General features: G+C 42.3%; 1 protein-coding gene across 2 annotated transcripts in view; it reads right to left on the bottom strand.

Moving 5' to 3' along the window:
• Positions 1-881: 881 nt before the first annotated feature.
• BRF1 (BRF1 general transcription factor IIIB subunit) overlaps positions 882-13625 on the bottom strand; it is a 231604-nt gene continuing 218860 nt past the window's right edge. For both annotated transcript variants that reach the window (XM_048853602.2, XM_048853604.2), the window contains 2 exons: positions 9273-9441; positions 882-4844 (listed from right to left, as the gene is read on the bottom strand). In XM_048853602.2, the coding sequence (XP_048709559.1) occupies positions 4807-4844; positions 9273-9441 (207 nt within the window). In that variant the 3' untranslated portion in view covers positions 882-4806. The remainder of the gene's footprint in view (positions 4845-9272; positions 9442-13625) is intronic.

A 13625-nucleotide genomic window follows, 5' to 3' on the forward strand; every position in this document is an offset into this window, starting at 1 on the left:
GCACCCTGCACCCCTCCTGCACCCCCTGGGGGCAGGGAAGGGGTGGGAAGAGGTGGGGCAGGGGTGGGGCCTCACGGAAGGGGTGGAGTGGGGGCGGGGCCGGGGCAGCGGGTCAATGGTGCAGCCCTCAGGCCAATGTACTTGTCCTCATGTGGCCCTCGTGGTCATTTGAGTTTGAGACCCCGACCTAGAGCAAGTTGCTGGAGCATAGCAATATACTAGAATCTGCAGTAACCAGTGTGTAAAAGCCCCTTGCACCTAATTCACTATAGGTATGTTTGCTCATTTTGGAATGAGACAATGTGTGATTAATGCAGTTTTAAAGCATTGCTTTTCATATTACTGTGCACCTTAATACGTACATTAAACCTCAGTAGCAGATATTCCTCTGGGTCCAACCTTAGCCTCTATATTCAAAACTCAGCAAATAATAAGAGTAGGAGGGTAGATGTGGATTTTACCCCCAAACTGTGGTATCCAGATGTTGATACAATAGAATGATTTTTGAAGTCAATGCACATCTTGTTTGTCAAGATACAACTCTTCAAAAATGAGCATCAGAACAACACTCCTATTGAGCAAACATACCATATTGTTCCTATTTGCACTAAAATTACATGATTTCATAGAAAGATCTTGTTCATGTTATGCAGTTTACAGAAGCTATCTACACTTCTGGATAATCAGTGGAACAATACTATGTAAAACACCATTTGCCCAATTAGAAATGCCCTCCATTTCAGAAACAAAGAAGGCTCTAAATTACAGATTTTGTCCACTACAACCAATCACACAAAAAAGCAATCAAAAGCAAACATTCATACGAATCAAGAGATGAAGGAATCAGAAATTTGCAAGAATGCATCATAAAAGATGGGATATGCAAGGGTTTTTTTGGGGGATTTATTTACAGCAAATATATTACAATAAAAAAGCTGAACATGGCTCATATTGTGGTTGTGTAAAGAAGATACATATGCTTACACTGAACAGTTGTAATTCTCTTAGCACTAACTGAATCAAATGTGTAGACTCAATACAAAAATAAAAAGTAGTACTGGGCAAAGGACACATTAACAGCATACATCTGTGGACGAGAGTTTCAATACAATCCAAAAAGAATACAGACAAGCGATCAGGATGGCAAGAACTTTTTAGATGAACATGTAGCCCACAACATAAGGCTGTCTGGCACCATTTAAGATCTGCTGTATTGAACACAGTGTCTTTAAAAGAACGTCATACAAGATTAAGACACAGAAAATGCAATTATTCTGGTGAACAATTTTGTTACTTTCTTTATTCCTCTTTCATATTTTATTCCCACAATAGTAATGTGTGTTAGAGAGGCTTCATGGCAGACAAATACAATGCAACAGCTGGAGGGTTTTGCCTGTCAAAGTGACTTGCAACAAGAGACATCTATGCTTTATACAGATATGTATCTCACGTGGGTTCTAGTACAAAGATCTAAGAACAACACATGCTGAAGCCTTATAATCTCTCTTCATTATCATTAGAATCCTGAATAAAGCAGGGTCCAAATTACTCCAAGGGAATCCAGGCTACAATACAGCAAAACGTCTTCTGCAAGGTCACTATGATACATTAACAGTAGTAAACAGAGTTAATGCTACGTTAACCTTTTTACATTTTCATAAGTGGTTATAAAAACAGAAACTAGCATCTTCTAATCTGTTTACATTTCCTGAGCTTAGTTAAATCACAAAGGAAGGAAACTTATAAAAATCCCAGCTAGTCACCAGCAAATTAAAGATGTATGCAACTGGTTTGAAAATCTTTATATTCTCCCTATTTGACACAACGGCCCTTCCTTTTTCATTTAGGCTCCTATACAAGGGCATATAGAGTTAAATTCACTAGCAATGCTGGGATGCTATGGAACTGTTGGGCTTTTTGTCCTCTCTAAGTGCCTTTATGGTAGATTGTGAGATAGTATGTTCTGATTTAATCTTATGAGAGCACCCAAAACCCCTGCAAGTATTTTCCCCTCCTAAATGGAGAAGCACCCTTTGCCTCCAGTTTGGAAAATAAAGCTTCCAGAAACCCAACCCATTACTGAAATTCTCATTTCCCATTTGTCTGTTTTGAGTGTAGTGGACTCCACTGTGCTCCCCAGTCTAATGAGCCACTGCCCTGGCAGCTGGTTTAGTATTCCACTGGGGGGGGGGGGGGGGCGTAAAAAAAAACTATGAAAATCTACACCGAAAAATGTGAGAGAGAATTTCAGAAATAAAGAACTCATCAATAGTGGCTTCTTCAAGAGCCAACACTACACCTTTGAGACAAGAGGGTATTCTATCCTCCGGGAGTCAATACGCATGTTTATTTCCGGTGTATAAAATAATTTGTGCCTTGGAGTAAAATCCAGATTTTGAGAATATACTGGGAACAATACTGCTCTTGGGCAGAGTGCTGCAATATTCAAATTCAACCAAACTGGCCTAGGTAGGTATACCATAGATTTGCAGAGGCATAATGCACCTGGGTTGGTATTTTTAAAATTATTATGATGTAACAGCGTGATTTTGCATTCTGGTGCAGATAGAAAAGGCTTAACTCCATAACTTAATTCTCAGAGCAGCATTTGTGTAGCTACCAAAGCAGCCAGAAAACATCTGTAGCTTTTCTTATAGAGTACCAGCTTTTCCCATAAGAATTACACTAAGTCTCCTCTTTCCAACCGCACAAATCTTTCCAAAGCCCATTCATTTTGCTACCCAAACTCTGCAACAGCACATGCCGTCTCACAGCCATTGCAGAAACAGGGCTCAAAAATATCGAGCAGACACATACTAGCCAAAGCATTACATTGACTAGCCAAGCCAATATTAAAATTGTGTCCCAATGAAGCCCTGTGTGGGATCAAGGACCTGCTGCTCATCTTACCTCTCCCCTCCCACCACCCCCTTTTACTGGCTGTCAGGAGGGAAGGTCAAGTGTCTCTGCCCTCTTTAATGTCACTGGAAGTCTGGACAGCACTGTTTCCGTCTCTGTCAGCCCAGCTGGTGGTGATCAAAGGAGCTGCTCAATCTCCTTCTCCTCGGGCTCCTGGGCGAAGCACCAACATCCAACTTCCCTTTCCGTGTGTGAGGCACATTTTTCCAGCTCCCCAGTCAGAGCTGAGGGAAGAGGAGGATGGTGTTTCTGTGATGAGTGTTCTGCCTAATAATAAATGGGGTGCTTCTCACCAGTGTGGGAGAGAGTAGATTCAAACTCTGACCTGTAGCAGCCCTGCTCAGGGAAGACTGTTTTGCTAAGAGATGTGTAACTAACCTTCCCTGAGCTGGGCTGGTTCTGGCAGATGGTGCAGCTTCCTTGACCGTCAACAGCCAGGTGAGAAAGACGAAAATGTCAGAACTCCAGTGGCTCCCAAAATCATTAAGGTCTTGATCCAAAGCATATTAATGTCCACCGGAGTCTTTCCGCAGACTTCAGTGAGCTTTGGATCAGGCCCTAAAGGTGAGGGCAGAGGGAGGTCAGGGTCGATGGAGTTGAATCTGCCAACACCAGGCCTGATTTTATCCCACAGAGCTAGAATTCAGATGAGTTGTTCTATTTTGGGATCAGACAGCGTGTTGAAGTGTTAGTGTGTTGAAGTGTAGGATTTCAGAGGCCTGAGTCCTGGCAATAATGCTGTTAGTTATTGTACAAAACGAAAGTCAAGCTGAGCCAATCAGGTTGCCCTATGGGTGACCTTTAATTTACCAATAAAAAAGTTAAATAAATTAAATTAAACTTCAGTCAAATCAGAAACTAGCTTATTTACACAAAAAGCTCAGCTTTTTTCTTCTTTTTTTTTTATTTAAAAACCCCTAGACCTTTAGAGATAGGCTGTTCTCTGTGTGGCTGCAACACAGAGCAAGTCTGGTCCCTAACCCAGCCAGAATGCGGCAGGTCACTAACAGTAGCAATAGTCACCCTACTGCACCAACCTCCACCATCACATCCATAGCAGTCCTGTGACACCACAGCAGCATAGTCATGCAGAGTCACCGGAATGAATTTGGCCACAGCAGTGTCTCCTGCTCTCCCTATAGATGCTTTGCCTTTATCCAACCATTTTTTCCACAAATACTTCTTCAGCATTTACAGAGCAGTAGAAACCACCCTTCTGTGACAATGTTCTCTTCTACTGTCAGCATCTCTTGAGGAATACACGACTCTATTATTAATGTACGTAAGCACATATTTAGCTTCTGAGGATTAATTTAATTTAAAGAGATACTGCCATAGAATTATATCTTTTCCCTTAATTTATTTACTTTTGGAAGAGTATCAAGTAGGGAAGCTTGTATACAATGGCAGAGTCACATTAATAATAAAGATTAGATTATCCATTTTTCTCATTATAGCATTATGAGAGAATTAACACCGGTACAGTTCAAAGATGTATGTGGAGGTTTTACTTACTTTATAATTTATTCCTCTTCTATACGTTACTTTTCAGTAGCATGCCTGACGCAGGATCAAATGAGAGACATGTAGTTTCTAACCACAACATACTCTGCATACAGGCTATTTTTCTTTGTTCTCTGGAAACATTACTTCCATTAATTCCTTCCTCAAAACATGATCCAAAAAAAATTTCAAGTACAATAAACCCAAACTTTATTGCTGGGTTATAGGTCAATGTAAACTGACCAGAATCAACACTCAACTAAAATTCGCTTTACAAAAGTCAGGATTGTTCAGTTACGTCTGCAGATCACAGACAGCTTCTTTCACCATTCATAAAGTCATTGGAATCACAAATTACTACATCTCCTTTGGAAGCAAACAGGACTAATAAGCGTCATCATCGTCCATATCACAGCCGTAATCTGAAACATATAGAGAAAAAGGTTTATAGAAAAGAAAATGTTCCCAAGAATAAGAAAAGTGCAATGAAAATATTACAGCTGTCAAACTATAAATTCAAGCAGTCTCTATGCTGTGTAACAAGTTGGTATGTTTTTAATTAACCAAACAACAAACTCATACATTTTCTTAAGGCTAAGGAGAAAATCTGCTATATGCTCTCCTTAATGAACTCAAAAATACTTGTGAGCCTACATGTATATGTTTAGCACTGCACTTATTAAGAAAGGCTCTTAGGACCCTAATTTCACGGAGACTTGGCAGATGGATATGCGAAATATTCAGCTTAGTTTAGAGGCTAAAGAGATCAAACTTGATTGTCAAAAGTAAATTGGAACATGGAGGTAGATAAATGGCAATGTGCATTACAAGGGGGCACGATTAACTAAACATGAGCGCCAAGAAAAAAATGAATTTGTTTAAATCATTGAAGGATTTCTAAACAGAACCTACCCAGACTCAAAGGCAGCTCCAGAACACCCTTCTGTGCCCAAAGATTCCCAAGAAGCAAAATGTCACTCAACAACAAACTTCAACTAGGACATCTGGCTTCAGAAGTCCTGGATCCAGTAGTACTATAAACAGAAACTCTTAGTGTATGTCTACACTGGAATTATAACCCATGGCAGGCTCATGTCAGCTGACTCAAGGCAGGGGCTACAGGGATGTTTAACTGCCATATAAACTTCTGGGCTCAGGCTGGCGCCCAGGCTCTAGGACCCTGTGAGAGGAGAGGGTTGCAGAGCTCAGGTTGCAGCCTGAGCCAGAACGTCTACACCACAATTAAATAGCCCAGCAGCCCGAGCCCAAGTCAGCTGCAGTATAGACATACCCTAAATGGCCAGTTGTGCCTCTTTGCCAATCATTACCCAGAATCCTTTCTGTGTACAGCTATTTAAGAGCAGTGCGGATTTCTGAGGTCTAGGGAAAAAACAAGACATTTGTACGTGCTTCTGTATAAACCAATTTCTTTTCTGCGTATTTCACAAATTAACCAGACAAAAATCTCCTTGTTGCAAAATGGACCCTAACTTTTACTATTATATGTGACTGTTTAGTAAATTTAATCTTTATCTTCCACCATCAGTGTGAGGAGATGTGGTGCAGGGTTTCATGCAGACACACAAGCTAATGAATGCTCTGCAGAAAAAACAAATGTAATCCACAGTGATTTGTACAGAAAGGGCTAAGTTCATCACCTGAATCTCCTGCAGTTCCCCTCCACTTATCAGGGAGGTCTAAGACCCACGAGTAGACAAACAAAACAGTTCTTTTCCTGGCAGTACATTCTGAACACCTCAGTTTTAATTCTGGCAACATTCCTAATTTATTTTTCTTAATAATGCAAATACTCAGCTCTTTCAGCTGCAGTAGAGAACCAGAGAGAAGGTAGTGCAATGTTCTCAGAATGCTTTAAAAATAGTAACACAAAGGAGAAAAAATGCTCAGTGACCTTTAAACTACTTTGCGGGCTTTATTACTACTATTTTTAAACACAGATCCACCCACCCAGATGGGTGCACTTTCTTGGGAACATAATCCTAATAATAAACACTAGTGACAAAGTATTTTTCCTTTGGTTCAGAAATTATCTTCCAGTCAGAAATCAACCTAAAAGCAACACATTCCTTTATGATCAATCCATAGATATTACAAAAAAGCTTCATCAAAGTCTGCAGCTGAATTAACAGTGATGGGGAGGCTTGAACAATAAATCAATGCTCCAGCACAAACCTTCTTCCCACTTTGCTTTAGCGTATTGCATCATTCTATTTTAAGATATTTTTGCATACATCCGAAGATTAAAATGTAAGAGGAAGTTTCAAATAAAGAATCAATCCAGCCATGTCCAACTATGAAATACCACTGCAGAGAGGGTATCAATGTTTCCTGTCAATACAGAAACCTGCTTAAATGATGGCTTCTAGTTGAGAGTCACAAGGGGGGTTTAGGTACCTAACTGCCATTTAGGCATGCAAGTCCAATATTTACATTCTCAAAAATCCCGCTCAAGCTGCTGCCTAGCCCTGTAGGGGCCTAGGCTTCCACTGGTAAAATCCCCTAGACACCTACATTTCTGCATGCACATAGCCACCTCAGTCTTGACACCACTGAGCAACTTGCTGCCTAAGCTCCAGCAGGATTCACAAACTAGGCGTTCACCACCTATCATGCTGGGGGGCCAGCTTGGTCGATGTGCTCAGAGGCTGCCTTGGAGCACATCTACCAGATTGGGCCCCATGCAAACCATAGCCAGAGAAGTCGGTGGTGATGCTTCCCCGCCCCGCGCCCCGCCCCCCCCCTTTTATGTAATAACCCAGCAGTTACAGCACTCACACAGCATGTGGGAGACTCAGGTTCAAATCCCCACTCTGCCTGATGTGGAGCGGGGACCTGAATGCAAGTCTTGCACCTCCCAGGTTAGAGCCCTAACCACTGGTTTATAGAGTCATACACACACCTTCTCTGGCACAATGAATATATAATTATTTATACAAAGTGGCACAGCTTGAGATTGAGAGACACTCACTCCAGAACAGCTCATAACCCAGTGGTTGGGGCAAACACCTGAGATGTAGGAAACCCACCGTTCAAGCCCCTGTTCCAAATAAGGCAGCATGGGTATCGGAACACAGGTTTTCCACATCCCGGGTCCACGCTCTAACATGAGGCCATTGGGGGTAAGCAACACCACCTCCTCCTCAGTTTTTCTTGAAGAAAGGACTGTCCTAGCTTATGCATCCGTAAGTCCACGCCAGGGTTCATGGCTGTGAATCCGGAGTGGAGGTAGGCGTCCATCTCCCTTTGAGGGGCAGGGCTTAGGCCCCACCCTTCTCGTCAGCATTTCCTGCTGGCTAGCTTAGGCAGCTCCCTGCTCAGGGTGCTGGCTTCTGTGAAACCCCTTTTTTAGGGCCCTCACTGTCCCTGTGCATCATACAGGGAGCCTAGCTGCCTAACTCGGGGTCGTGAATTCCACTTGGTAGCAGGACAATGTAGGCACTGTGATGCTCAGCCTAAGTCCTCTTTGTGAATCCCACCCACAGACCTTAATACACACGTGGTTTAGTGAATAGAATACACTGGCTGTGATTCCCATTTCACAATATTTTTTGGTAAAGTCCTCACTTTTCATGACATTTAACCCAGAGATGATGTTTGAAGACTCATCTAATACTGAGGGCTTGTCTACTACACCTGAGAGTTATTCCAGAATAAGGCAGAAAGTGAATTTAAAGTGGAGTAGCTATTCGGGAATAACCCGTGTGTAGACAAGCCAGTATCCTACAGCTAGGATCCCAGGATTTTATTATGGGAAGCCCTCCAGGAAGTTGCACTGTGGCATTAAGGGGTAAATCCTGCTTCTTGCTGCTGGAGTATGTGAGCCTCTAGGAGGACTCCTGCATGGTAGGAATTAGGGGGCAGGGGTGAAGAGACTGAGCAGAGGGATCTTTACATCCAGAGTGCTGCAGTGACACAGATCACCAGCCAGAACTGTTAAAGAAAAATGTAATTTGGATATCAAGTTTTTACTGAAAGCAAATAAAAAGATTTATTTACTGAAGTAAGAATCACCGTGAGCCAAAGCCTTGCTCTTGGTGTCTGACATGTTTAGCTGTTTGCTAAAGTTACCTTTTCATTATTAAAGAAGAAAAAGCACTTTTAAATGTATGCTAAATTATCCTGTACGTGGGGTTAAAACCCCCAGCAGTGAGGAGGGGCCTGTGCAAGCTCACTGCACCACCTAAGCCTCACCCAGGGGCTGTGCAGGGGATGGATGGACAGAGAAGCCGTGCAGGGATACCTGTGACCCCTGCCCCAGACACGCTGTGGAAAGGATCTCCATACCAGCCCTGCACAGTCCAGCATCACACCGATTAGCACTGTTCTAATCATACCCATTACCACTTTGGGTGTTCACATTTCATCTGGTACCTCAAGTTAGCACTGCTGTGGCCTTTTTTTCAAAAATAGCTAATATTTTTTATTTCTCCAATAGCTCTTTAAGAATAAAGCAGCGGTTCTCAAACTGTGGGTTGGGACCCCAAAGTGGGTCTAACACCAGGGCTGGCATTAGACTTACTGGGGCCCAGGGCCAAAGCCCAAGCCTGAAGACTTCAGCCCTTGGTGGCAGGGCTAAGGGTTACAGGCCCCTCGCCTGGGGCTGAAGACCTTGGGCTATGGCTTTGGCCCCAGGGTGGGCTCAGGCTTTGTTCCCCGCTCCTGGGGTCATGTAGTATTTTTTGTTGTCAGAAAGGGATCGTGATGCAATGAAGTTTGAGAACCCCTAGAATAAAGAGTCCTTTACAAAGAACAGAAGTTGGTCTGGTAATTTCTGCGTCTTCACAATTGTGCACAGTCAATAGGTCGCACTATCTAAAATCAAGACCTACCATTTCCTCCCATTAACTGAAGTGCACTCATGCAGTGATCATCCTCTTCTTCTATTTCTTCTTCCTCAACTTCTTCCTCATGGTTATATGATACCGGTCCACTCTCTACCAGAACATTCTCTGGTTTTTCAAGCTCTGGCCCTTCTGTCTGTGAAACTGGAACGGTTACCTGTGAACAAGAGAGGGGGATACTAAAGTATACCATTCCTTGTAGCCAACTCTTTTCCCTTAAAATCTCCAAATGAAAGGGTCAGAGCAGCTGGCACTATTGTCCTCTAACAAAGCCAAAGCCCAGCCTAAGAAGCTTAACACTTCTGGGGAACATTCAACGTCCACGGTGGAAAGTACTGTGAATGTGCATGAGAAAGAAATGTTCAGATTTCAAGTATTTCAAAGCCCTGCAAATACTCAAAGTGAAACAGTCAAATAGAGTGAAAGAAAAACACAACCCTCTCACAAGTGCAAGGTAAAACTAGCTTAAGGTGCTTTCGCAGAGCTCTGTGGGGAAGCTTGCAGAGTTTTCCTTCATTATGTTTGGTTCAGATAAGGGCTATTACACAGTGGCACCGCTATTATCACTTTAATGAGAGCAAAATGCACTCTGATATCAGAAAAAAATGATGTGTATTAGTTTTGACAGATCAGGCTGGATTTTCTTGGAGCAGAACCCAGAGCGTGACAATAATTCTCATTAGACAACACTGTTAATAGTGTAGTAGAATAACACATTAGCTACACAAACTGGCACCTCTAGGTTATCAGAACAGTGGGTTGGGAACTGGTGGCTCCAAGAGCACATGCCAAGGGTCTACAAAGAGCTGACTGTTCACATCATGCTGTCTAAACTTTTTCAGAGATGAGGAGTCTCTCTTATTGCTGCTAAGGCCCGCAATTCAGCAAGGCTTGGCAGGAAATGGTTTCCTCATCTGGTGAAGAATTTTGAGATTTTCAACATTTTTCCCATTCAGCACAGGGATGAATCCAAAACAGAGAGAGGGACCCATGCCAGAGCAGCCAATTGCCTGGTGGTCAGGGAACTCACCTGGGATGTGCTCTGCCATGTTTCGAGGAGGGACTTGAACTCAAGTCTCCCACATTTCAGGTGAGTACCTTGACCACCAGGCTTACTGGCTATTCTGAGGTCAGGCTTTCAATCTCTCTTGTTGGAGGTGTTCTACTTTGCATCAATAATTCAACAGGAATTGGAGCAGGGACTTGAACCTGGGTATCCCACATCCCAGGTGAATGCCCTGACGACTGGGCTAAGATGTCCTCTGGGAATGGAACGGCGAGGCAATACCTCCAGGGTAGGAGAGGGTAAAAAGACCTAGCAGCTGGGAAGAAATTCCAAGGAGCAGAGATGGGGACCAAGCATCAGGAAAGCACATGCAGTAGAAGATGAGGATTAGGCAACAAGGAGGCATTCGTAGAGATGATGAGAAGGAGAAAGGGGGGTAAATTGGGAAAAGAGCATGAGCAATGGAGCAAGCAGGGAGGGAGGAAAACCCAGCAGGGAGATGGAGACCAAAGGAAAAGCAAAAGACGACATTGTCGCTGATTCTCTTGTGTCTGAGCTGTGGAAAGTAGTAGCCACGTGAAATTGGCTTCAGTTCCCTGATTCAGCACCACCGGACCCTAAGCCAGAGCAGGAGGGGCCTTGCTCTAATTGAGGTTACTGGAATACTTCCCCCTGCAGCCGTGGAGCTCAGCCCTTCCAGGCCCCTCCCTCTTCTCCCATTTACAGAGGGGAAGCTGGCAGAGGGGGTAGCTATGCTGTCTCCAGCAACTCTATGATGCTGGATTTTCCCTTTTGCCCAGAGGATATCTCCAGAGAATCTGGCACAGTATGATTAACTCTTGCAGAACTGAGAATGTATATATTACTTGCCACTAGTCATCACCAGGAAAGACTGAAAAGATTGGGACTGTTTACATTTGAAAGAAGATGAATAAGAGGGGACATGTTAGAAGTATGTAAAATAATGTATGGTATGGAGAAGTCAGACTGGGAACTTCTATTCTTCCTGTCTCTTTAAACCAGAAGGGGACATTCAAATGAATTAAAAGGCAGCAAATTCAAAACTGATAAAAGGAAACACTCCTTCACACAGTGTGCAATTAAACTGGGGAACTTATTGCCACATCAGGCCATTAAGACCAAAACCATAGCAAGATTCAGAAAGGCATTAGCTATTTATATGAATAACAGGAATATCCAGAGTTATAATAGTTAATGTTAAACCACTTTGGAGGGGATATTAAGCACTAGGCTTAAGCCAAAGTAGAGGTTAGGAGGAAGATTTTTTGCACCTTCTAAATTATCCAGTGCAGGCTGCTCCTGGAGACAGGATCTGATTCAGCATGGCAATTCCTCTCTTATTTGTGCTACAGTAACTCTTAGGGGCCCCAAACAAAATCAGAGCCCCATTGTTCTAGGCGCTGTATGACATTGTAACGGAAAACCCCTATCCCAAAAATCTCACCATCTAATTACTCAAATATCAAATTCCACCCAAACCTGTGAGAAATCAAGCTGATCACACAGGCAAACTAAGGATTCCATCTTAGATTTTCTAAGGGCTTGTCTACACTTACCGCAGTGCAGCTGCGCGGCTCTGGTGCTTAGTGAAGATGCGCCCTATGCCAATAGGAGATCTTCTCCTATCAGTATAGGTACTCCTCCTCCCCAATAAGCCCTCCTGTCAACACAGCACCATGTGCACCAGGAGTTTGGTCGGTATAACTGCGTCGCTCAGGGCTGTGGATTATATAAATTTCTTTAGACTGAAGTACGTCTGTAGTGTAGACCAGGACAAAGTCACCGAAGAGATTCCTCCAATAGCTCATTGATTGGTTTCTGCACGTCCATTATTTTTAACAGGGACTGGGTACCCAAATCACAGAGAAAACAATCTCTATGTAGAAATAAATCTTACTGTTATTTAGATTTGAATTCCTTTCCTTTCAGTTTATCATGTTTCACCCATCACCACTTTTCCCATACAGAATTATCAAACGGACAACTCCTAAGGTTTTAGGCAAGAGAAATAATAGACAATAGTTTCAGGAAAAACATCGTCTTAATTTATACTAATTTTTATGCTAAAAGTTTCCATCTGCTCTAAAAATTTTCACTAAAGAATGGATGAATATAAAGGAGCTACAACTGATTCATTGTTTATTAAAATTGCACCATCCTAATTAAAATATGACCTTCTTCTAATTATCATGTCCATTTCCAGGCTGTTACAGCGCTAAAAATGTGCAGGTTTTTCTAATGAGCACAGCATAAAAAGTGAAAATGTATTTCCCCAGGCATTATATCAAACTGTTTCTTAAAATAATGTTTTAACCTTTTTAAAACTAGGGTGTCAAACAAATTCCTTTCACCAAACTTCCTGAATCAGTCTCCAGAAAATTTGAACTTTAGTATGGCTTTTAAACTCACATATTTTTTATGGGGTTGTGGAAACATATTAAATGATCAAAGTTAACTAGAACATTTTCAAAATGGTGTCAGATTTCACAGTTATATAAAAAAAGATGAATGGCTGACTCAGTTTGTAAATTAGTAATATGGATTTTACATTGTTATGTAACAGTTTAGTCTCTGAATATGGACAACAATTTTAATTTACTGTACTTGTATACACATGTGTAAACATATTTCACAAAGACAGAGTGTGAAGGAGGAGAACATAAGAATGGCCCTACTGGGTCAGACCAAAGGTCCATCTAGCCCAGTATCTTGTCTTCCGACAATGGCCAATGCCAGGTGCCCCAGAGGGAATGAACAGGTAATCATCAGGTGATCCATTCCCTGTCACTCATTCCTAGCTTCTGGCAAACAGAGGCTAGGGACACCAACCCTGTCCATCCTGGCCAACTGCTATTGATGGACCTATCCTCCATGAATGTATCTAGTTCTTTTTTGAACCCTGTTATAGTCTTGGCCTTCACAACATCCTCTGGCAAAGAGTTCCACAGGTCGACTGTACATTGTGTGAAGAAATACTTCCTTTTTTTTGTTTTAAACCTGCTGCCTATTAATTTCATTTGGTGACCCCTAGTTCTTGTGTTCTGAGAAGAAGTAAATAACACTTCCTTATTTACTTTCTTCCAGTCATGATTTTATATACCTCTATCATGTCCCTTCTTAGTCGTCTCTTTTCCAAGCTGAAAAGTCCCAATCTTGTTAATCTCTCCTCATAAGGAAGCTGTTCCATACCCCTAATAATTTTTGTTGCCCTTTTCTGAACCGTTTCAAATTCCAATATATCTCTTTGAGATGGGGTGACCACATCTGCACACAGTATTCAAGATGTGGGTGTACCATGGATTTATATAGAGGCA

The sequence above is a fragment of the Caretta caretta genome, chromosome 6 (genome assembly GCF_965140235.1).
Source record: "Caretta caretta isolate rCarCar2 chromosome 6, rCarCar1.hap1, whole genome shotgun sequence".
Classification (NCBI taxonomy): domain Eukaryota; kingdom Metazoa; phylum Chordata; order Testudines; family Cheloniidae; genus Caretta; species Caretta caretta.